The 25430-nt window shown below is 31.9% G+C and overlaps 3 protein-coding genes across 5 annotated transcripts; 1 reads left to right on the top strand and 2 right to left on the bottom strand.

Annotated features, from left to right (window-relative positions):
* The first annotated feature begins 440 nt into the window (after positions 1-440).
* On the top strand, positions 441-25430 carry LOC114743264 (uncharacterized). 3 transcript variants are annotated; one of them, XM_028931468.1, is made up of 10 exons: positions 441-445; positions 8054-8058; positions 20372-20455; positions 21277-21367; positions 21504-21571; positions 22201-22273; positions 23160-23272; positions 23348-23449; positions 24507-24606; positions 25074-25430. In XM_028931468.1, exons 4-10 carry the CDS (start codon positions 21284-21286, stop codon positions 25248-25250), a joined length of 717 nt encoding a protein of 238 aa, XP_028787301.1. In that variant the 5' UTR covers positions 441-445; positions 8054-8058; positions 20372-20455; positions 21277-21283; the 3' UTR covers positions 25251-25430. The 3 variants fall into 3 exon arrangements, with proteins under 3 accessions (XP_028787301.1, XP_028787303.1, XP_028787300.1); XM_028931470.1 differs by lacking the exons at positions 441-445; positions 8054-8058 and adding an exon at positions 19614-19888 and having other exon boundaries at positions 20247-20455; positions 23181-23272; XM_028931467.1 differs by lacking the exons at positions 441-445; positions 8054-8058 and adding an exon at positions 19619-19888 and having other exon boundaries at positions 20247-20455.
* LOC114743263 (AT-hook motif nuclear-localized protein 23-like) lies at positions 2718-4079 on the bottom strand. Its single transcript, XM_028931466.1, has 2 exons — positions 3999-4079; positions 2718-3864 (listed from the first exon to the last, which is right to left on the bottom strand). The coding sequence occupies exon 2, from the start codon at positions 3854-3856 to the stop codon at positions 3035-3037; it is 822 nt and encodes a 273-aa protein (XP_028787299.1). The 5' UTR covers positions 3857-3864; positions 3999-4079; the 3' UTR covers positions 2718-3034.
* LOC114743267 (BTB/POZ domain-containing protein At5g17580-like) lies at positions 14568-17297 on the bottom strand. Its single transcript, XM_028931471.1, has 4 exons — positions 17263-17297; positions 17101-17140; positions 15835-16952; positions 14568-15036 (listed from the first exon to the last, which is right to left on the bottom strand). The coding sequence occupies exons 1-4, from the start codon at positions 17295-17297 to the stop codon at positions 14568-14570; spliced, it is 1662 nt and encodes a 553-aa protein (XP_028787304.1).

Raw genomic sequence — 25430 nt, 5'->3', positions numbered from 1 at the left:
ACAAAAAGTCTTTTAATCTCTCGACTCCAAAAATACTAGTAATCCAATTAACAAAAAATATCAAGAAAACAGTATTTCAGATGCTGACTAAATTAAACATTCACAAATGCTGATAAAACCAAAATGTGTGAAGCAGCTGGAACACCAAAACTGAAATTTATAGTAACTACTGGAGCTGTTACATCCTTGAATGCTTTGCCAACATCTAAAACTGTATCAATATATATTTTCTTGTAATTAGTTATGTTAACGAAGCTCGGATCAGGAATTAAAAATACCCTTTATAAAGTTAAAGGTCAAATTAAAATCTTAGATAAAATCATTCATATATAACAGAACAGTGTCATTTTTAGGTTTACGAATTCTTGAAAGCCATTTGGATTAAGTTTAGTTCAAGTTTGGAGATGGATCTTTTCAGAGACTTCTTCAATCATCGTCTAGCTTGGTTCCCCAAGAACAAAAGAATGAATAATAATAATAATAAGAAGAAGAAGAAGAAGAAGAAGATAAATTAACTGGCTGTATATTGTACATATGACTCACTGAATAAAATGAATCTTACTCTGTGATATGAACCCTAGGTCCTGACAATATACGTGTTAGTCCATATAAAATTTGAGGCCCCACACACACACACACTGATACGCGTGTGCCCGTTATTCGATACACACAAATAATTTGTTTCGTATAGTTTTATTCTTAAATTTTATAATTAAATTTGAGTTTTCACAATATTGGAAAATAATCAAATATGACATATGCATACACCGGAAACGGCTCTTGTGTGTGTGTGTGTAAAAGAGAACAATTTTTCCAACCTAAATTACTGAAACTTCAATTATTAGTAACTTCAAGATAATTCAATATCAGTGTCAATGGACACTAAAAGCATACTATGCAGAGATTAAAAAATCGATATGTAATAAGTAAATGAATCCCGGCTCTAATGAAACTTCAAACTTCACATTAAACTGAATATATTTCTTATGAAATCATTGAGGAACAAATTGCATAATCATATTCTCCACCTATTATATACAAGATCAAAGATATGAGTTCATTTTCAACTCAATCCCCTCAAAAAAAAACACACACACACACACACACACACACAAATAGCTTTCGATCTGTATCAAATGACCAGTATCTGTCGAAATTTCTCCACTAACAGTAAGAGAAATTAGGGTTACGACTTATTACCCGAATTTCCCTTTTGTTTTGTCTTTTAATAATACACGAGTTATGAGTCATCAGTTTCCTTGTCAGATATACTGATTATGATTTATACCAGTGTGGATTATATAATGATTTTTATCTGTGTCTAGTACTCGTAACAGCTGAGCAAGTAGCACTTTTTTCCCCCCCTGAAACTGACTTACTTAAAGAATGCATCAATGTTTGAGACAACATCTTATAAAGCATAAACCAAACAGATAGAAAACAAGAAGAAAGATAGAAATATACATACATACATACATGCATATATGTAGAGAGAGAAGCAAGTTTTCAATGGCCAAGAGAGGGAGAGAGAGAAGCAAGTTTTCATTCATATTGAATTTAAGCCAATGGACATGGATATAAACATGCCTTCTCGGATAGATAAATTCATAAGACTACACACCACATATGAGGGATCATATGAGACTAGTTAGGTTGAATAATATCTAATACTACTTCCAATTCTTAATATAAGACCTAGTTGGCTAATTAAGTAATTTAATAACTTAATCTTTCCAAATTATTTAATTAGGTCTGATATTAAAAACTGAAGATAGTATTTTTAACAATCTGTGTAGATAGTATTTTTAACAATCTGTGTCTACCTGCAGAAAATTAGAGAAGGGACTTGTGTGCTAGCAATTTGAGTTAGTTAATGGCCCCTTAAAACATTCATATAGTTTCTTGAAGTTTTCGTTAATTTTCACAAAGTTCATCTCTTTGGTCATTTTCATCGATCAGCTATAAAATAATGAATATAATCTGTTAAATATATCTGCAGAAGGCTAATCTATATTTGCTTGAATGCTGTTAAAGAAGAAGACAACGCAGTAGACGATCATATATATGGAGAAATGCTCATCTTTTTAGAATATATTTGCCCATAAAGAACTTTGGATTTAATTGTACGTCTCAAGCATCAAGCTGGAATAGAAATGCAAATTAAATCTAAAAAAAAAAGCATATTAATTAGTTTATTCGGGAACTACTCTCGGACATAATTGTCTTTCACGTGGAAATATCATTAGTTTTTTCTCCCACTTGATGGTTTTTGTTACTAATTAACTATGTTATATATGCGAGGGTCAAAAGCAATAATGTTAAGATTCTCTCAATTATATATTCACAAGAATGCCAGCCTAGCAACACTATATATGAATAAATTTTTTCTGGATTTTTTATGAGAAAATTAATAAATAATTATCTAGCAGGTTATCCATTTGCTTCATCACTAGATTTTGATTTCCATTAGTTTAATTAATTTCTTAAAAGATGCATAAATCAGAGACAGTAGAATATAATACTGCACATAGTTAATTTATTCTTCTCAAAGATTAAATCCATGGAATTAATAGAAGATTGTTCACAAAAATGAAGCTATAAATCTATGTTTAAACTTTGAATAAGAACAATACTGATGAAAATTTTACTCCTTTATCTGTTTCCTTCAATTATTTTCAGTCTTAATAACCTATCCTAAAATATTATGAGACCAAAGCTTTATTCCCCTCAAGAAGTTAATTAACAATTAAACCTTAAATCCGACAAGAAAATTAAAGGTGAAATAATGTTAATCCACTCACAATTGTCCCAGAAACCTGAATCAACATTAATGCAACATCCCTAAGAAACTACTGAGACATGAATAGAAATCAGTTCTTCGTAAATCATCATCATCATCACCAGACAAGTCACTACAATAACAAAGAAATTAAAAGGAAGAAAATTTACAACTTCTCTGTAACCATTAATTTGAGATTAATTAATTAATTATCTTCTCACCTTGATGTGTGCCCTAATGAAGCTCTCAGACTGATCAATATGGTTGCCTCCCACCACCACCTGAGTTTCCGGCCCAACCGTCAACGGGTAACTGCGGCATGTTTAATGGCAGATTAAAGAACGGCAGCCCTGAAGAAGGGTCCGGGAACGAGTTGCCGCCGCCGCCGCCGCGCGCGCCGGAAGATTGACCTTGCTGCATCTGAAGTGATTCTTCTTCATCTAAGGGCAATCTCTCATATGCTACGTTTGAAAATGAGGAAGCAATTACAATAACAGGTCCAGCAGCTATCAAGGCACCAACAACGTTTCCTCCCACAACTTGACCTTGCCCTCCGGCGAGAAATATCGTCAGGCTGGTGGCCCCCGGCGGAGCTGGAGGCGGCAAAAAAGATCCAGCCAAGGACAGTATCTCAAACCTCCCGTGCAGGGTCACGACGGCACCGGCGGCTGTTGGTTGCCGTAAGGTCACGTTGGTGACGGTGCCGCTGCCGCTGAGGACGCAGATCCCTCTCTGTCGCTTCCTAGCATAGGTTGCTACCGAGTCAAACACATCGGAGCCGCTGCTAACTTCAAGGATATGAGCCCTAAGCGTGTTTGCACTTTCTCTGGTGATGATCACCGGCGGTTTCGGCTTGTTCTTCGAGCCAGGAGGCCGGCCCCTTGGCCGACGACCACTGCCCTCACCACTGCCACTTCCGCCGCCAGATCCCCCAGAGTTCGGAGTAACTAGCTCAAGCCCTTGAGGGTCATCGTCGTCCTGGTCCTGCCGGTTGTCATCTCCATGATTTGAGTGAAGATCAGGGCGTTGAAGCTGATGAACAAAGTGAGATGCTGAACCTAAGTCAAGGCCGGCCATACACGAAGCTACAGAAGAGTAAAACAGAAAACAAAGTAAACAAAAGGAGGAATATAGTATATAATAAGAAGAGAGGTTAATTATAATAATGAGTAAGTTTAATTATATATATATCGAAATTTTTTGAAAGATATTGGAGTACCCAATGATTCAAACTTCTCATAGAACGAATTGAATCATTGAACTGAGTGAAGATGAAGGAAACAGAGAGAGAGAGATAAAAGAGGTTAGGTTAAGGTTAAGCCATGGGTCTGAACCAATGAAGTGTACGGACGAATATAATAATAATTAAGCGGATTAAATTATGGAATTATTTTATTGATTTCTTTGTAAGCCACATTTATAAGACAAAATTTTTTAAATTATTGGGTAAGTTAAAATGTTTTGTCCATTTGTGAGGACATAATGGGCAAGAGAGAGATTATTAGATGATTATTTAGGAAACCCAGGTACCTTTGATAAAGAGAAAAAACCTAAAATATATAAAGCCTACCTATTAAGTAATTTCATGCACATGTACAAGGCTTGTTGACCCTAGGACTACCACTTGTTTAAACAATAACAAATACACACACATATATGCACAAACTTTTAAAAAAGAAATAAATAAATAAATAAATAAATTTTCCTTTTCTTTTCTTTTCTTTTTTCAAAATCGATGTATGAACAGTCCTTTTTTTTGGGGCATGATTCAAGAGCTCTTATTGAATATTGTTAAAGTAGAACTATAATATAAATTTCTTCATCCTCCAACCACCCAAGATGCTTTAATATGGAACCGTATATTCTATATCTCTCAGATCATCACGAGCTCACAATTGATTATGGACATCGAGGAAGGCTCAACTATTGTTTGTGTAAACTAATATAAAATTAATTTTATGCAACTTTAATAATTTTTACGGTTGATTTTGCCATAGAGTTTAGATAATATCAAGGGAAAATTGAGGAGAAGGACCTAAAAAAATTAGTATTTATGGAGAGGGATCTTAAAAATTGTAATTAATTTGAAGGACCAAAAATTAAATATGAATTTACAATTACGAAATTATCACTGGTCAAATCCCTATATTATCTCCAAGACCCATCTCAATATTTGACTATCAGTTATCAATTGAAAGATAAATTTATAATTACTAAATTGCCCCTCATTAAAATTAAAAACTAAATACAGCAATTGACAAAAAATAGAGTCCTATTTTTTAGTCATTCATATCTGCATCTACTAGCCTTTCATTCCAATATGGCTGGAAAAATTTCCAGCTTGCACAATGGTGATTTTGCCCCTCATTCCGATGTGGTTGGAAAAATTATTAGTGAAGCTTAGGTTACGAAGAGGTACTATTTACTTGATTTTCATATTTTGGTTAACACAAAGAACTATATTTATATTCATCTAAAAAGTTTTGTTTAGGTAGGGTGATTGTGTTCATATGTATGTATAGTTGGAATTGAATGAAGGTACAAATATATACTTTTATATTCATCCAAAAAGCCTTTATATAGAGGCGATGAGAAAATTAGAAAACATTCAGTGCAAATAAACTAAAGGAGGGAAAATAATGTTCAGAATATACATACCATCCAATAAATAGTCTGCTAGTTGATTCCTTTTAATTTGTCTTCTTTGTTCTAGATTTATAAGAAGACAATTGCTATTGATAAAAACTTTGGGTGCATCAAAAAGAGATATAGAGAGAGAGAGAGAAATCAAGTTCAATTGATAATTAATTGTCCAATTGAGATAGGGGGTGTTGGAGATAATGTAGGGATTTGATAAGGGATAATTTGATAATTGTAAATTTTTATTTTAATTTTTGGTCTTTCTGTAACATCCTTATTTTTTTAATCTAGTATTTAATTAAATTTATAAATAAATATATTTTTATATTAATTTTTTTTAAAAAAAGTTAGATATAGGCAAAGTATTATTATTATTATTTTAATAATGTTTTTGTGGGTAATTGTATGTGTGTGGATGATATTCTAGAAACTTATACCATGGTATAGAAGTCCCACATCGACTAATCTTTAGAGTGAAAGAGTTTGAGGAACCTATATATAGGAGATAGTGAGTGAAGCTTGAAGTGAGTAAATAATTTTCGCACATATATGAGGTAGTCTCAGAAAAGTGCTAGTTTTGAGTTTATTAATCGTTAGATCGGGTTGAAATTTGGTCAGCCCATTTGGGATATCCAAATTGTTAATTTCAATGGTTGGATTATGATTTTGATCTCCGAGTTACAAGTTATTAGGTACGTTTTTAACTTATATCTTTTAGATTTAGCTGATAGAGTCTTGAATAATAAATTAGTATTTTAAAGTTCATTCACCGTTAGATTGAGCTATAATTTAGAGGATAGTATCATAATAGATAGGAAATTAAATTCAACGGTTAGATTAAGGGTTTAACTTCTGTAGTGAGAATAACCTGGTTCGTACTAAGTCTATTTGTCTAAGTCATTCGAAGATGGAATATAAGTTATAAATTTACAGTTTGTCTATTTACATTATGAATTTGATGATTCTAATAATATAATCTAATAATTAAAGGATATTTAAGTAAGGAAAATTTAGGAATCGAGTCTAAATCATATATATATATATGTTCTCATTCCAAACCTTAGAGAAATGTCTTTTAGGCTAGAGCTCTGAGTAAAATTAAAGCTTTTAGAGGAGGAGTTAGAGGCTAAAAATTTGTGAGTAGCCTACTCTAATACTATAGAGATAATATTTTAATTTTTTTTTGTAGATATAAACTCTATTGTAGCATTTTCGAGGTTGGACTCTGGTTATAGTTGACTATTAGCTAGGAAACCAGGTAACTAAATTTCTATTTGTTGCATGCTCTAGTATGAAGTTGGTGAGCAGCTTTATAACTAATTCTATAAAAGTATAGTACGTTTTGTATGAACTGTCTTGTGGGATGCTATTTTAAAAAGGATTGACATAGTTTGTATTGCAAGAAATTGGTGATCATGATTATGATGTGTTATTATGAAATTCTGTTGATTATGCATATAAATATGTCATTTTGAACCCTGTGCATCTATTTTGGGCGGGGAAAGGAGGTAATTGGAGTTATTGAGATTCATATACTTGCCACGTGGTATTAGCCTCCATACGGAGCTCTATGGTTGGCTACTATTATTGTCCCACTAGTTCTTCGAGGGACTGCGACATCCCACTAGTTCTTTGAGGGGGGACCAATGGTCCACCGAGTGCTCTGTGGTCTTTGGCCGGTCCACATCATTCGTGTGGTGAGCTTGTTAAAGTTGCCAGTCAAATGGAAAGAATTTAGCCCATGGGTCCAGTCGGCGGAAATAAGGAGGATATAAGGATGGATTTGGGTTGAGAAATTGTATATGACATGGGATATTCATTGATATTTATATCTTTTAAATAAATGACAAGTATGTTATCTCTTTTGAAATGTATCAATTGCATGATATTGGTGGAAATATTTGTCTTATATGATTACTGTGAATTTAAATGTTAAATAAATGTTTATCAACTATTATTAACTCTGTGTATCCCACCTGACACCTCGCTAACCCATGCTAGGGTGTGGGATAGGTAGGGATTTAGTTACTGAGATGTTGTCTCACTCCTGCTACTTTACCATTTTCAAGAAACAATACGTTAGTGGGACCTTCGAGGAAGACTCTTGAGGCTCAATAGCTGTAGCTAATAGTGTAGAGCTTCTGGACCTTATTTTATGCAATCTTTTCGTATATTGCCACGCATCAGGATTGCATTCATTTGGGACTTATTTTACCTTCTCATATTTTTATGTCATTTGACTTAGTGAACGCATTATACCTTCTATCTTTGGTTTATTTTGTTTGAATATTAGACTAGAGTGTTGATAGTGGGTCATAGGCCCTTAGATTGCATGTGACTGAATTATTGTGGATCCACGATGTGAAAATGGCAATTTTTGTAAGTTTAGTTGTTGCTAGTATTGACTAAGATAGTCAAGTCTAAACTCCTATTATAATTTATCATTCAAAGGCGTATTATTTTATAATCATGTTTGCCATGATTACAAATACAGGCTATTCTTTTTCTAACCATGATAGCCTTAATTAAGTTCGAATGCTTTTCTATTACGGTTAGCCCCTTAATGATGTGATTGCTCTTAAATAACCATGATAAGGTATGTTTACTAGTTTTAGTTCTTTCTATCATGATTAGTTCTGGTTAGTAAGTGGTGAAAGTTACACTTTCAAATTAATTACAATTTTTAAGATCCCTCTTAATAAATACTAATTTTTTTAGGTCCTTCTCCCTAATTTTCCCTAATATCAACGTAAATCCACTTTTATAAAATATATATACACAGAGAGACAAGTATATTATTCTATTTGAAACAATCCTATTTAAAATACTGCTGCAAGAATTGGGCATTAAATATGGAGACTTATCTCGAATTTTGATTCACCAATGATAAACCCTCATTTTTGTTAACATATAGAGTTAAAATTATCATTATTTTATCTTCAAAGTGGAAAATTACCATGTTGTTGATCGAGCCTTTAATAAAATACCTTATATATATGCCAAATAGAAAAGTAATATGTCTTCATTTAAATAAATAATGACATAATATCTATTATTTCCTCCATTCATAAATGTAAGAGCTAGAAGAAAATTTTGTTTACGTCATAAATATAATAACACAATATATTTTGTCTATCACATTGATAAATTTTTTCCTGCAAACTCTCCTTATTAATTACAAAAATTAAAGTGGTTTTCTTTAATAGAATAATTTCCAATTCAAATAATTAAAAAAAACATATTTTAGAGAAAATGATACATATATTTTTTTAACAAATAACTAAATTAATTTTCTTAATATCTGTAAATTAGTCATCTAGCTTCTTCATTTAGAACCAAAAGGAGTATATATATTCATGTTATCATTTTTTTTGGTTGTTTGCCAACGATTTATGTTATCATTTCTAATTTATATAACTATCCTTTGTTGTTTCTTGTTTTTATCGCAGATTATATAGCCATTTTTATGCACAAAATCATTTATTCATTCTATTTTGTATTTTTATTATGTGTCATTTGAGTGGGTATTACATATATATATTTTGAATATAAATATAAAAAACATGAATACCATATGATTAGGCAAGAAAATCAAGAAAAACAGCTGGTTAACTTGAGCTCATAATTAATGTTGATGCAAACAATCAAAAGTTGAGTAGGTTAACGATTAAGGAAATCCTGGAAACCGTATTAAAAGGTTTTGACTTTGGATCATGAGATGCACATACAATATACCACTCTGACCATTATTATTTGTTATTTGCAAGGGGAATTTGGTCCTTTCTATTTGTCATTTGTACCATTTTTTATGCTTCATTTCCAATTTTGCTCATATTAATTATAATAAAGGTGAAGAGAGAGACAATGGGTGAAAGACAATACACATTGTTTAATAAGGGGTGAAATATTTCATCTATTTAATATTCTACTTAACATATGAGAAATTTCTACAAGTGATAAATAATAAGGACCGGAGTGGCAATGAAAAAAGAAATCTATATTGTAGTTTATCAAAGTCAAGCTAATTGATCAACAAAAGCAAATGGAGTCAAGGTAATTTAAACGCACTAACTTTTTGTGAGCTTTTGTTGACACATATTCCTTATTTTTAATGAAATATATGACTGTAAGAACTTTGAATTGCATCTAATAAACAGAAAAGTCAAGGTTAAATTTGGTACTCCTCCAGTCCTTAATATAAGACCCATTTAACTAATTTGATTAGATTAAGGAAGTTAGGTAAGTTAGTTAATTATAAGAAATGTGACATGTTTTTCCTAAAATATCATAATCATTTTTTTTAATACCCCTTCTTCTTCTACTACTTGATTATGGTTGAAGGAGTATCTATAAGGGTAATTTAGATAAAATTGATAAATATGAGAAATAGGTCTTATATTTAAGACCAAAACCAACTTAACAATTGGGTCCTATATTAAAGACCGGAGGAGTACTTTGCTTGGAACTAAGGGCAAGTATATATTAAATTATTCATTGTAGTATTAATGAGCTGATTGAGGACGAGGTTATTATTGGTTATTGCTTTGTCATCATAAAGAAGCTGCTAACCTACAAATTTTAATTATATATGGTGATTAATTAATAATTTAAATTAAGGGTTCTTTTATTTTTTATTTTTAGTTTGACTGTAAGTCCAAAAACATTATTTAATGAAGCCAGATCTGAATATATGTTCTGATATTCTATTTCGATAATTCTTCATTGGTGGAAAGAGATTGAGCAACTAGCTATTTGCCTTGTGTCTTGGTGAACCATAAAAACATAGATATTAAATGCGAGTCTTTTTGGAGAAATGGGATAGTTTTTCAACTTGGCCGAATTTGCCAAATGGCGTGTTGGCTGTTAGGAGAAATGTAAACGTTTTCTTTTGTTTCTTTTTTATGCTTTAAAAAACTATACAAGTTATGGTTTTAGCTTTAAAAAAAAAGTTCACTTTTTAGACATTTTTTATATTCATATTTAAAAGCCATTTTATAAAATCTATAAAATAGTTAATAAATAGTGTCCCTTAGTATCAATATTACGAGGAATTATAACCCTGAGGCCTAGCATAGTTGACGCTTAGTTAAGTTCTTTAAGTATCTAGTTAGAGACACTGAACTTAAGCCAAAAAAAAAAAAGAGGAATTATGATGGCCGGAGAGAAAGATCAAGAGAGCAGTGTGAGATCAGATTATAATTTATTACATATAATTAAGGTAATTTTGGAAAGACGAGTAATTTACTAATTTCATCAACTGATTTTCAACTAAGTACTTACTTTAAATTCATTTTTAATAGAATATATTAGAAGTTAAAACCTCGTACTCGAGCATTTCAACAAATTAACACTTTATATGTGCATAGGAATAAAGAATTGGGACAGAGACTTTTGAAACAGGTGAACCTCAGATAACTCGAACACATACAATTCATCCGACAACTCATAAAACTTAGATGCACAGAATCCTACTTTATAAACTTTGAAAAAGAAAAGAGAAAAAAAGGAAACATCTCAATTTCTTCTTTATGTCTGTTTGAGAAATAAGTTACAGATTGGCGTGAGTGGCAACGACCTGGAAATGGTTAAAAAAACAAAGTAAAGACTTGGAAAATTATGTCTAAGGGTTAAATTTAAAAATCTTTTATTTCTAAGGACTATTAATAAATGTTCATTGTTCCACTTATAAATTTGTTGTTCCACTTATCAATTCGTATTCTTTGGAGTGATAAATAGTATTAAATATTTTTTAGTTGTAAATTTGTATTATGTGAATAATAAAATACTCGTAATTTGATTGGTATATTTGCATTATATAAGTGGTAAACTTGAGGATTTTATTAAAAGTTAATTTGTAAATTTGGTTAGGGAGAATTGCAATCAAGTTTCAAAGAAGAAATATAATTACCAAAAAGTTCCAATAACAACTTAAATAGTCTGTAATAATAAGTCCAAGAATAAAAAATGACAACTTCTAACTTGTCATTGGAACTTATTAGTGGTTATTTTTCTTTATTGGGACTGCATTGTAATTTTCCCATTTGGTTATTTATAATTCTCCCTAAAGACTATTTACCTTCAAGCAAGTGATTGGGATTTCTATTTCTGACTTTTATAGGCTCAATGAGTCTTCAGGTGGAAATTAAAACATGGTTTTAAAAATGGTTTTATAATATATATATACACAAAATAATTATATGAAAGAAATTTTGTTTCGACTTGCGTAAAATTACTTTTTTAAATTGATTTTTGGATAAACCAAGATAGGCCTTTTTTTTTTTGGGTCCACATAACCTGAGAAGAATTAGTTTCTAATGTCAACAGACTTATCTGTACAAAAAAATATATGATTTATATACATGTTCATCTTTATTTGAAAAAAAAAAAAACTCGTTACAATTACTTTTCTAATGTCCAAGTGCTTTTTTTTTTTTTGGGGTTCATATATGGTAAAGTTTAGTGATGAGTTAACTCTGAAAGAGACTCATTAGAGCCAGTTTCAAAGCTAAAAGAGCGGCTCATAAAAATACTTACAAATCACTTATAAAAAGATTCTCATTGTAACGGAATTTAGATTCAAAATAAATATATCTTATATAAATATAATCTTAATTCATCGAGTGTTGATGATATATATGTTGAGTCAAAAGAGTGAGAATAATAATAATAATTATTATATATACAAATATAACTTTTTTATAAATGGTTGTGTTATGCAAATATTTTTTTCCTTTTGTGAATCATGTTGTTGGCCTCTTTTGACTACTAATCATCACATAAGCTAGGCGTGCGCGAGATAGAAACCTCAATTATCTGATTAAAAAAAACCTGACTTCCAACAATAACATGAGTCTCTAGGCTCCTTTACGAGAATTCCCCCAGTTGGAATTATAACTAAGAGAAATTGATGTTATAAATGTAGAAAATAGAAATTGTATTGAAAGATAAAAGATGGTTGTACAACTTCCATTCCCTAGTATAAAAACTAGTTATGGAATTATCTTTGGTTCTAAATATAAAATTTTAATTCATTCTGTCTTTCATATTAATTATTTTTCTTTTTCAAATTATTCCTATTGATTACACATGTTAAAAGAGTTTGTATCGAAGAGTAATTCAATGCAAATAATTTAGGAAGGCATTTTAGAAAAACCAACACATATTTTTGACAAATAAATAATTTAACTAATTTTATTAACCATCTAGAATAGTTAAGTAGATACTAAATTATAAAGACTGGAGGTATTACAGTATTAACTCTACAACAAATAATATGGATATAAAGGCAAACACTAATGGTGCTAAGTTATAAGCTATAAAATGGGATTGAACCCATTGGCCTTCTCCAAGGAAGTTCACGTGTTAATAGGTTATAAAGTCATTAGTATTAATTTTCAACTTTATACCATCTAAAAACTTCTCATAATAGGCCCAGTTGAAGAATCCCCTAACTTTATAAGTGGCCTCTTAGTCCAGACCTACTAAAATAAAGCACGTTCACATGTTGGTTTTTAACCTTTGGGTCTTTCAACATTATGGGCTTGTATGGGACCCATAGCCCATTGAGTTTGATGGACTTATAATCAACAAATCAATAAGGATTGGGTTTTGAATAGGTTAATTCTTCACAATATGACAAATTATTTAAATTTTCCTGGAAAAAGAATTCACATTTAATGTCCTACAGTGTCACAACAGAATTGCCGCTCATAAAAAGATACAAATGCCCAGCAAAAAAATAGGTTAAAGTATACTTTTGATCCTTTAACTTTATATAATATTTCATTTTGGTCATTTAACTTTAAAGAGTAAAATTTTAGTTCTCTAACCCTAAAACCTTTAACAAAAAATGATGATATTAAACTCCTGAATGTTGATAAAACATTACTAAATGCTAACACATTAAGTTTAATTTTCAAAATAATTATGATTGCCACAAAAAATTATCAGACTAACAATTTTAGGGTTAAAAGATTAAAAATATATTTTTTAAAGTTAAAGACAAGATTGTTAAATTCACAAGTTTAAACAAACTAGTGATAATGCTATAAACTCATATCATAAACTCGGATCGTAAACTCGTAAGAGTTTATTTTTATTAATAAATTGGTATTAAAAGTATATAATCAAATAATTAATATATAAAAAATGAGAATAATTTTATTTAAAGATATTTTAAATTTAAATAATTAAAATTATATTCATCAATATTCATAATTTATCACATTCAACAAAGAAATTTTTATAAAACTCATATATAAGTCACTAAACATACTCAAATCCAAAATTTATTACAAGTTTAAGAACAAGTTAACATGATTTTGTAAGCTAAAAATGTAAAAAAATTAAACTTGGTAAATGAACTCGTAAGTTTAACCGAGTTTACAATAATCAAGAGTTTAAGAGTAAATCGACACGATTTTGTTAGCTGCAAACGTAAAAACGTTAAACTCGGATAGTCAACTTACGAGTTTGACAATAGTGGTTAAAGGACTAAATTAAAACCTTACATAAAATTAAAAAACCAAATGTATAATTTAATCCAAAAAAAATTTACCGAGAAAGAAAGAAACTGTACACATAATTGGCCAAGGTGTTGATATAGTTAAGGAAAGGATGAAGGAAAAGCCTTGTTCCCTTTGAATGCCATGTGAATTTAATCGGCCACAGTGGTAACAAAACCGACGATGAAGGTGATAATTAGTATCCGCTGAAGTTCTGCCATTAGTACAAACGACATTATGATACATGAAAATGCATTAAAAGAAAACAAAACACATTGTTCAAAAGGGAGGACAACAGAAACTAAAATCAAGTCATGTAAAACTTAAAACATATAATCTAAGATAAAATTTTTTTATAAAACACATTTAACAAAATCAGAACAAAAAAAAACTTATACAAGAAAACTAATATTAAACGTCAAAATAATAACTTATAAAAATATTAAATTTTATATGAAAATTTGGATTTAAATAGTTCAAATACAGTATAAATTAATCATATATCATCACTGTTGCCACAAATAAGGAACTAAGTAAGTAGTTCAGAGAGGACATACATCAATTACACATAATCTTTTAAAAAATAAAAATAAAATCAAAACCAGTTAGTCAAAACGACATCTCTATTCATGTCGCAGACCATGTTACGGAGGAAGCTTCTTTTTATTTACCCGGGAATACCCTTCATGTGTGGCACTACTACTAATGCATCCAAACTTCCTCTTCATCTTCGTCCACACACTGACACTTTCCTTCTTCACAGTAGTACTGTTGTTTCTATGGCACTTCTCAATCTCTTTTTTCATCAAAAGGCTTTCTCTTTCCAGTTCACTTACCTTCATGTTCATCATTTGCATTTCTTCATCTTCCTGGTGATCTTCTTTTGCCTTCTGATGCTCTATCTTTTCCTGTACCTCTGAAGCTATTTGATCCCTCAGATGTAACTGCCCCACAAACAGTATTTGCACCACCATCCTCAACGGCAGCCTCGAGTTTTGCGCTGCGTGTTGCAGAGCTTCTTGTGACATCTTTTGGCAATCCAAGACTTGGCATACTTGTTCTTTCTCTGCTTCTGTCAAACTCTTGTGTTTCTCCAAGTATATGTCAATAGCCCTGTCAAAAGAATTTTTTTTGAATGAAAACTGAAATCTATTGAAATAATCTAACAAATATAAGAACACTTATTTTTCTCTATCAACCTTCCCCTCAATAGTAATAGAAGGCGGTTGATCTAAGATACAAAAGTTACCTTCTAAACTATGGTTTTAAAATAGGGAGGGATTTCCTGTTAGAATGCCTTAAGTACAATTTTCCACTTCCTATGGAATAATAATCTAGCATCATCAATTTCATCTTTTAAGGGATGACATGAATTCGTATTCACATAGTGTATTGAAAAAATAGCTAGACATAACAAAACATATTATAGTTTAAATAGGACCAGAATTCTTTTTAGCTCTTCACTTACTAATCCTCTTACACCTACAAAATCCTCCCTGAAATCAGAGTTCATATATATGCATTGTGAAATTTCTCATTTTAGGGAATTCTACAATACCCAATGCTTTGCATCCTTATTGGGAGGATCCATTTCCACTAAGTGGCTTACTTTAAAGAAACTTTTGGTCTTTAAAACTAGCCAATTGCAATTTCTATTTGACTTTGCAATATAATTTTTTCAAGTTTTGGTCCTTGGATGCAATTTTTCCTACTTCAAATTATGGAGAGATTTATCCTATAGTACTTTCTATGTTCACTTGAACAAAAAATATTACAGACTTGTCTGGTGTAACGAGACAAACTATGTCTTATGCTCATTATCTCTTATCTAGGATTCATCTTTTTTAAATATCATACTTCAGAAAACATCGAAGGGACTAAATAATTTAGAGTGAAGCAATGAGGTTTGACCTGTAAATTCCATCAGAAGGCTTTTGTGATCCTAAAGATGCTGCAACTGCCAATTCTGCAAGTGAAATGAACTCATCTATTCCCAAATCTGTGTCACTACTTGCTACTTCTCCCAAATACTCTTCAACAAGTTCTGCTACTTTTAGGAAACCCATAGGGTCTGATGATCCATTGAAGTTCCTGTAGAAACTTTTCAAGATTCTTTTCAAACAGTCAACATTAATGCACTGCGAAGGTATGAACAGGTCATTTAGTGAAGCTTGCTCTAACTGTTTTCCTATTCTTGTCTCAAACCCAGTGACACAATCCAAGCTTGACCCTAGAAGGATCGAGGAACGCAGCAAATCAAACAAGAGTGAGCAAGGAATAAGCCCTTTTTCATTTGGCAAAAGCCTCTCTATTGCCTCAATGATTTCCCTTATGGAGTTCCTCTTGTAAGCTGACATTTTCTGATCTCCTCCTGAAGCAACAAGGCAGGAAAAAACCCATTTTTCCGTGTACTTGCATACTGATGCAGCGACATATTCTGGCGCGATTCCTTGAAGATTCATGACATGGACAATTGGCTCATAAATTTGCACAGGAAGTGTAGTTAAGTCCTCTTGATCACAATCAATAACAAAGAGCTTTCTCCTGGCATTAGGCCAAGCATTATTGTTTTTATTATCATCACCACCATCACCAACACCGCCGTCACTTCTCTTCATCGGTTCGCCTAGAAGGCAAGGATTTTTCTGAACCTTTTCGACGATGGAATCGAGGCAAACATCGAACAAGCCGATTTCCTTTGCTTGGTGAAGATGTTCAGTGATGCAACGTAAGGCCTTGATGGTTTCCTTCCAGCTAGGAAGGACTGTCTGTTGAAAGAAGGCTATGACTCTTCCTATGAGATTATTTTTGCAGCGACTTTCACTCATTTCTAAATAACATGCCAGGCAGGCAAGTGGTACAACGTTGACAGTGGTAATCTGAAGTTCAAATCCATAGCAGAATTTCACAACAAGCTCAAATGTTTCTGGTTTTGCAGGAATGCTTCTAAGGAATGTAAAGATTTCATCTTTTGAACTTTTCTTTTCAAGTAATGCAGCTACTTTGGTTGATTTTGCAGCTAAAACTTCCTGCACAGGGAATCACAAATTAAAAGATTATCACATCTGATAGAACAAATTCATTGATCTTTGCTGGTAGATTAATTAAAGAATCTGATTGTTTAGTATGTTTAGTATTTCTCATAGTTCTTAAGCTGAAAGGATGAAATTATCTTACTTGGACCTCAAGATTTGATAATGATGTAGGGTTGGAGAACCTGAAATCAGAAAATAAAAGGGAAAACAAACACAGTGAAATTTCAGAGTTATTAAAAATTCATGGAAAATTCAAAAGTAATGACAATAGATAGAGAATCATAATATGCAGTTAATTATTTACCTTGATGAGATATTATTCTTTTCTTTGTTGGACATCTTAATGCTTCAAATGTAGGGTTTGCTTCTTGATTTGATCTAATAGGCAAAGTCCAGAACTGTCCCAAACAGCCATAAATGGTTCAAAAATAACAACTAATAATATCTAAATTTTCATGGTCTCAATTTAAATTGTAAAATAAAACTCAAATTTCATCTGATAAGACTCTAGAAAGTCATTAATTGTTCACCAAGTTTTCTTCTTTCATTTCTGATTGAAATGATAATTAATGATTACTTTTTCCTTCGCAACACAAAATGAAGCAGATCATCGATTTTAATTTAATAAATAATTACAAAGATGCAACAATTATAGCTCCATTTCAAGCATGCCTAATCATATATATATATATATATATATATGGATTACTTATACAGGAAACTTAGGAACAAAAAATTCAATGCCTATATTTGGAAAATCCAAAAAATCCTCAAGTTCTGAGGATGCATATATGGCTTCAGAACTAAGAAGAAGAAGAAGAGAAGAAGAAGAAGAGGAAGAGGAAGAAGAAGAAGACTTACTGGGAAGTGAGCGTAGAGCTTAAACTGTGATCAGTATGAGTCAGAGATGTTTGTTTAGCAAAAATTTGAAAACTTCCACAACGTTAGAGGAAGAGATTGCTTTTGCGATTTAAATGGATTCTGTTTTGGAGTGTGAGATTTTTTATGATGCTGATAACTAATTTTTCCAGTAATTTAAACGTTGAATATTTGTGTGTGTGTGTGTGTCTATCTTTTCGGCCAAAGAAAAATTATTAATTAACGTTGCTTATTTTGCTTTTAGGTTTTTTGAACTTGGGTTTTAAATATATACGTTGAACATTTTGGCCAAAACAACCTTGAATATTAATATTAAATTCTTTTTAAATAAATTGATGATGTAAGATATGAATAAAAATGAAAGATGAACTAGTTTTGTGTAATTTTTTTCTTGCAATTCACCAGTTTTATTCATGTAATAACAAATTTTATTAATTCACTTATTTTTAATTTCGTGCATCCATATTTAACACTATTAATTTATTTTCCTTTCCTAATATTTTTTATGTTTCATAATTAATTTTTATCACATAAAATATTTAATATTACATTTTTAACATTTTAAAAACAAAATCTTTCCTAAATACGGAAAATTTAAAACGACGTGGACTATTTTAGGTGGCCTTTTTAACTTTTCCCCCTTATTTTGTTTTGGTGAAAATTCCCCCTTTTTTTCAGTTAATGCTCAAATTAGTGCTCATGGACTGATCGCTATCATAAAACTTTTACTTGAAATAACTTTAAAAATAATTTTATTTAATTTTTTAAAATAAATGAAAACTTAAAACTCTTATTCAAATGTACTAAATGCATTGCATTGTTTGTTTGGTTTTATTTTCTTTACCCTGTTTTAATTTTTAGAGCTCATTGTATTTTAATTTTGGAAAAATTGTCAAAAAAAGACTCTGGAATTTGAAAAACGAAGATAAGGACCGCTAACAATTTCACTATGGATTTTGACAACTTCATGACATATTATTATTGTCAAAAACCATAGTGAAATTGTCATGGATCTCTATCTGTGTTTTTCAAATTTCAGGGTTTTTAATTGTAATTTTTGTTTTAATTTTCATATCGAATGTAAATAAAAGGTTTGAGATAAATTAAAAAGGCAAACTGATCTAACTTTTTTTTTTTGCCAACTAGGCTATTGATCAAACTACAGACACAATATCTATATATGTGTGTGTTAATGTGTGTGTATATATGTATATTAATTTTAGACCTTTTTAAATTCTAATACATGTTTCTCATCAATCATGATTTTTATACACACTTGATTTAGAAAATAAATAAGTAAAGCAAGTAAACAACAAAGAAATGTTGAATCATGAAGTAGTGTTGTTCACCTCAACAACCTCTTTGATTTTCTTAACAATTTAACATTGGTTGAATGAGTACAAGAATACAATAAAACTGATACATTATGACAAAATTCTTAAATATTTTAGTACTTTTTTAAAATTAAAAAAGTAAATACTTATAATTTTCATTAAACCTGCGACCTTTGGTCCAAAAAAATTAAACCTGCGATCATTTACAGGCTAACTTACACATTATAAAGTAATTTTAGTACTATCATGAACCAAATTTTACTCACATGGAGAGATTAAAAAGAATAATCTAGTTAAAATAACTCATTTCTTCCGTACCCGGGGAAAAGGCGTTTCCCCGAAAAGCATTGTAAAGAAACCAAACGCATCGAAGGAAGGAAAGGAAACATGCTTTCCTTTCCATAGGACCAAAATCGGCCAACCAAACGGCCTTGAACAAGATTCCCGCTACCCGTCTGGATCACCGATCACCGTATCCTTCTTTCACCCTCACCTCTCCTTCTGCTAGTGCCCCGTCTCCACACTAGCCGGTGTCGGAGAAGCTTATCTCCCGCGATAATCTCGCAGATTGTGTACGGCGGCTTTAAGCCTCTTTCCCTTGACGAGCTTCCAGATCCTCGCTGGCGTCGCATAAAAACTGGGAAAGAGAGGAGGAGATCAGGCTCATCGTTGGTCTCAACATTCCTCTTACAATCGGAACTCTGCAATCTGATATAGGTATTTTTCAATGCTTCGGTCCTTTAACCAATTTAATTTCATTTAATTTAGTTAATTCTAATTATTTTAGCTCCTAAACTACTGACTACGTTTCTGATTGCTGCTCGGTATCGGCTTTGCTTTGCAATTTTCTTTTTAGATTTTGCTATGTATGAAGTCATGGTTGTTTGGTGGCGTTGTAGGATGCTGTTCTGTCGTTCTGGTTATCCTGATAATGAAATTCGCATGCGTCGTTGTCATATGTGGGAAGTCAGCATTCTAGTTATGGGGTTTGGGTATTTGCAGATAATGACAATCGTCAATGATCTTTCTTCCCACCATTCTTATTCTGTTTTTCTTGCATTTACTTCATTTCTAGGCATGCATCCAAGCAATTCTCCATAACATAGGACCAGAACTTGGGAAACAAGAAAAGAATAGAAATTGGGAACGGAAAAGACAGGGTCAGTGCAAACTGTGTCAAGCAGAGCAAGCGAGACGAAGCTTGAGGGAGACAAAGGGAGAGAGATTGAAGGAAGGAATAGAGAGAAGGAAGTTGCAAAATTCAAGCATTGGAGTTTCACCGAGGTAACTTCTGCCTGTTAATTCTCAACTTCAAATCTCTGTTGGTCATTGAGGAAGCAACGTTTTTGAATTTTGGTTATTATGCTCTGTCTAACATGATATGTTTGATGTTGAATGCCTACTGGGGAACATGATGGGGAGGAATTCTCAGAATTTAATCATGTTTTTTGATGCCAAAGGTTTGGGGTTTGGGTTAGACTGCTTAGAATTGGTGTAATGTTGGCTCTGTCTCAAATGTGAGTTTGGGTGAAAATTCCTGCTTGCATTTTCACAGTTCACTGTTAGCATAAAGACTGCTGTCTAATTTCTCTTTTCAAGTTATTAAAACATGCTTGATGATTGATGTTGCCGTTTGAGAATTGGTTTACATCTATAGAATTGAAACAACTGTTTGTTATGAAACTCTGTCCTTGATGTAGGACTGGGTCCAAATTATTGTTCATGCTCCTGTAAAATTTTCGTTTAAATTTCTATGAATCTTTGCTGCTATTTTTTTTATGTTTTCGGTACTTCCTGGTGGATGTAAGTGGATCTGGCTGCATGATTTGGCACTTGGGGGGGGGGGGGTACATGTAGAACATGCTTGGAAATGAATTCTAATTCTTTGATTTTCAGTCTAGGCAACATTTAAGTATTTCGTCGGGTCTTCAGGTGTTGGCTGTATGGTATCGTTTGTTAGCATCATTTGTTAATGTTTTCGTGATCAAGACTGATGTGTTAATTATAGCTTGACTCTTACTAACCTTCCCCCCCTTATGAATCTATCTAACATCTGAATTCTGAAATACATTTATGCATAATTCATTACTTATTGAATGCTCTAGGGCTCTGATGGGAATCAGTAAAATAGAAGTGAACTTGAGGAGGTTGCTGGCTGCTGCTCCTCAACAGCAAAATCAAGCAAAACTTGTACATGTAAGTCTGAAGATATGGGCTGACAAGTTACATTGAAGTTTTCGGGCTTGTTTGAACCTCAGTTAGCTCCAAACCTTTTTAAGTTCCCTTAAAGTCTATGTTCTTATTAATTAGTGAATTTTCATTGAATCTGTAGTATGTTGCTACTTTACGTGAGCAATTGGAACAACTGGCTGAAGAGAGGACGCCAGAAGGATTGCCAAGGTAATTTGTGCATCTTTTGATCTACAATTTTCTTTAATCTCACCAATGATCTGTTTATTCTAGAGTTTCTTAATTTCACCCTTGGCCCATGCTCGCTGAACTTTCCTTTCCTCACCTTTGTTTTGCCCTATATGTGGTCCTTGAATTCTGTAGGTCATAAATAGAATAAGGCTTCCCTTCTGAAGTGACTTCATATGGGTTTAAACATTTCCATAGGACAAATTATTACTTATAGCATAATGTGGGAAGAAGACATTCGGTCTTGCATTTTAGTGCTTGTATGCAGTTCTCTTGGAATCGTTCTCTATTAGCAAGCGTATGTGTTTGATGCTCCCTTATTTATTGGGGAAAAAAAAAATGTTCAAATCACACAGGAAAAGATGATTCACCTGGAACATCTCTTCTGTTGCATATATATATATATATATATATATATATTTTAAATTTCCAGTAGCTGTTTTTGCCAATTTCTCCTTTATAGTTTATTGGAATGGAAATTAAACTTGAGGATAAGTTTTGCAGTCCTAGGGGTTTGATCATTCCATCTATAATCTTCTCTCCATTTATAGTGTGTGTTTGTCTACTGAATGTGAGTCACTTCATGTATGCGTATAAATTTGGTCATTCAGGGTTTCAAAGGCCGTGCTGAATGATTATTCAGAAAAAATTGAAGTCATTGCTTCCAAACTAGCTAATCCGTTGGTACGTATTTACTATTCTTTTTGCAATGTATCTTCCAGAGAGGTCCTTGTACCATTTAAACTCGTGAAATTTGAGAGAGTAAACTGAAAGTAAGCTTGAAGAATTTTGTGGTCTAACGTAGCTTGAAGAATTTTTGTTTGTACCATTTAAAATAAAGAGAAGGTGTCACTAAAAAAAAAATGAAATTTGTTTAAAAAATATCGTTGACAATGGTTTAAGAAGGAAACATTGTTTTGTTAATATTTTATTATGAGGCAACACATCAGTGCAACTTCCAACCTACCATATGGAATGGGAATAAGATAGTATAGCAAGTGTTGGGGGATTTAAGTATCATTTGATAAAGAATGAAGGGTTTCTATTTAATGTAGTTAATATCCAGCTTAAGAGTTCCCACTAGACAGTGAAAGTTTAGATTATTTTAATGATCAACTTGAATGTTTTTTTGCTACATAATATGTGCATTTCTTGTAGGAGTGCAATAATTGTTTCACAAGAAACATGAAGCAAAATCTGTAGTTTGATATGTATTTGTAAGCTACTGAAGTTTTTACTATGTTATGTGTTCAAAGTTAATAGTTTCTGAAAATTAAACTGCATATTCTATGAAATAAAATTTGATACTCAATTGATGTACTGTTGTGAGCAGTATCACAAAGTGTAAGGTTAAGGGGCAGTGGGCATATTTTAGTATACTATTTTTAGTTCTAGTCTTATAAATTATAATCTTGAATTTTTGTGATACATTCGCAATTCAATATGAAGCCGTATGTTTTGCATTGTTTACTCTTTCCATCTTTTCTTCTCAACATTTATTTCAGTTTTGGGCCAGATAAGAATTTTTCGCCGGGGTTGTTATTTTAACCCTTTTAATTTGCTTACTCAGCCTGAAATGCAAGCATCTCAGGACCTCGAAGTAAGCTCTGTTAAAGAAAACCGATCTGACATTGGGGAGAAAAAGCAGATTCCCCTTTCTTCGGGATTGAGAAGAAGACCTGTGTAAGCAAATTTTACCCCTTCTTACTGCTTTGTGTGATTTGTAGATTTCCCCCTCTGATCTCGTCCATTTAACAGGCCTAACCCAAGTACTGAAAATAAACCTCATGAACCTGCTGATGTGGATTCAGCACCTGTCAAATTGGATGCTGAAGCACATGCGCACATTGATAAGCACAGGTCTTGTTTACTTGAGTTCGATTGAATCCCATTTGATTGTTGGATTGTGCTGCTCTGAGGACTCTATATATTTATAATTTGTGAACTCTGACCTAGCAAGCTAATTGTGTTCAATTCCCTATGTCAATCTGTTTTTACTTTGCTTTACATCAACAGGTCACATTTATGTTCAACGGATCATGATTTATTGGTCGGATCATGACTAAACTGTGGTTAAATTAGTTATAACTAAATTAGTTTACTTTAGATTATATACTGATTGTTTTAAATAACACTAGAATAAAAACAAAAAGAGTAAATTTTTAACAAACCAAAACTCGGTTTCCATTATATTTTTTATTTTCATTTTTGTTTTAGGTAAAATAATTTGTATACAATTTTAAATATATTAATTTAATTATGAGGAGTGCAACTGCTGTTTGATCAATGAAACATGATCAAGTACCTTATTTGATTCAACGACCAGTCTGATGAATTTAATTCTTGTGTCATTTTTGTTGTAATTTCCTCAAGGCGGACGGCATTTGTTGCATGTTGGTTTAATTACTCAAATACAAAACCGGAGGAGCTTATCCAATTCGATGATTAGATGCAAATAAACTAAAATTTTTGATGAATTATGTTTTATTATGGAGGGAAACACATTATAAACATAAGAAAGAACATAGTACTTGGTTGAGAAAAAGGTTTACTCCTGCTGTTTGCGTAATTGTTTGACTTTGTAATCTGTCCATGGAATTAAATTGTTGATAAATTACCTTTATAGTCTTTCCGTTCATCACGAAAATGTTATTCTGTTATCATTAGCCATTATTATGTTGTCCTAGGCTCTTATAATAAAGAAGAAGTTCATGTAGGTTAGAACTCTCTGACTGCATCCAACACATTTTCTACTGTTCTCTTCCTCATATTTCTCTAATAATTTATGAGATTAATAATTGTCACTTTCTATATTTTCTCTGCTTTTTCCTGTTCGCTTCAGATTGCTTTATTTTTTTTATTTCATTGCTCTCTTGATTATCCTATTTATTCTTGTTAAGTTTTTTGCCCTCTACAGAAAGCTTCAAGATGATTTGACTGATGAGATGGTCGTGTTGGCAAAGCAACTTAAGGAGAATAGCCTCATGATGAGCCAGTCCCTGCAAAATACTGAAAAGGTCTACATTATGCTTCACCAAAAAATGATTATTTTCACGGTCTACTATCTCTGATTCTTATTATAAAATCTACTTAACTAATTTAGATTGATTAGGAAAATTAATTAAATTAATTATTTATCAAAAATATGTGTTGGTTTTTCTAAAATATCCCTTTAAATCATTTACATTGAAATTACTCCTTGATGCAAGTTCCTTTTAACATGTGCAATTAACAGAATAATTTGGGAGGAAAAAATGACAAGTACGAGGGACAAAATGGATTGAAGTATTATATTTAGTACTAAACTAAACCCCCAACTAATTCTTTTGTTAGGATCAGAAGTAGTACAATTTTATATACGATATGAGTGTACTGATTGTATCAGAATCGAGGAGTATTTATACAGCTCTATGTATAATAATATTGGAGCTTGAATGATGAGAGGTGTGATCATGGAAAGTGACCATGGGTGGCTTGTTTGCAGATACTTGATTCTACTGAGAAGGCCATTGAACATAGTTTGGCAAGCACAGGTCGTGTAAATACTCGAGCAACAGCTATATATTCAGAGAGTTCCAAGACCTCATGCTTGACTTGGCTTCTCATGTTTGTAATGACATGTGTGTTTGTCATGGTTGTGCTTCTCATTCGTGTCACATAACATTGTACTTCACCTCTCACGTTTTCTTTTCCTGCTCAAAATGTCATTTTGCGTATTTATGTCAAGATGTAGGTTTGTTTTTTGCTCTTAGAGCGAATGCTTTTCTTTTTATATTTTGCTGTTAGCGTTCCATGAAAGAAAGGTTAGAGGACGTAAGTAAAATATGAAGTCAAATAACTA

Source organism: Neltuma alba, unplaced genomic scaffold, assembly GCF_004799145.2.
Source record: "Neltuma alba isolate B1F8T4 unplaced genomic scaffold, ASM479914v2 tig00003988_pilon, whole genome shotgun sequence".
Lineage (NCBI taxonomy): Eukaryota > Viridiplantae > Streptophyta > Magnoliopsida > Fabales > Fabaceae > Neltuma > Neltuma alba.
This window is presented reverse-complemented; position numbering and strand designations above follow the sequence as displayed.

Coding starts and splice junctions, on each gene's coding strand:
- LOC114743263 (XM_028931466.1), bottom strand. CDS start 3,856: ATGGCCGGCCTTGACTTAGGTTCAGCATCTCACTTTGTTCATCAGCTT.
- LOC114743267 (XM_028931471.1), bottom strand. CDS start 17,297: ATGTCCAACAAAGAAAAGAATAATATCTCATCAAG. Junction 17,141..17,262: donor AAGAATAATATCTCATCAAG/GTAAATAATTAA, acceptor TTCTGATTTCAG/GTTCTCCAACCCTACATCAT. Junction 16,953..17,100: donor TATCAAATCTTGAGGTCCAA/GTAAGATAATTT, acceptor TTCCCTGTGCAG/GAAGTTTTAGCTGCAAAATC.
- LOC114743264 (XM_028931468.1), top strand. CDS start 21,284: ATGGGAATCAGTAAAATAGAAGTGAACTTGAGGAGGTTGCTGGCTGCT. Junction 21,368..21,503: donor ATCAAGCAAAACTTGTACAT/GTAAGTCTGAAG, acceptor TTGAATCTGTAG/TATGTTGCTACTTTACGTGA. Junction 24,607..25,073: donor CCCTGCAAAATACTGAAAAG/GTCTACATTATG, acceptor GCTTGTTTGCAG/ATACTTGATTCTACTGAGAA.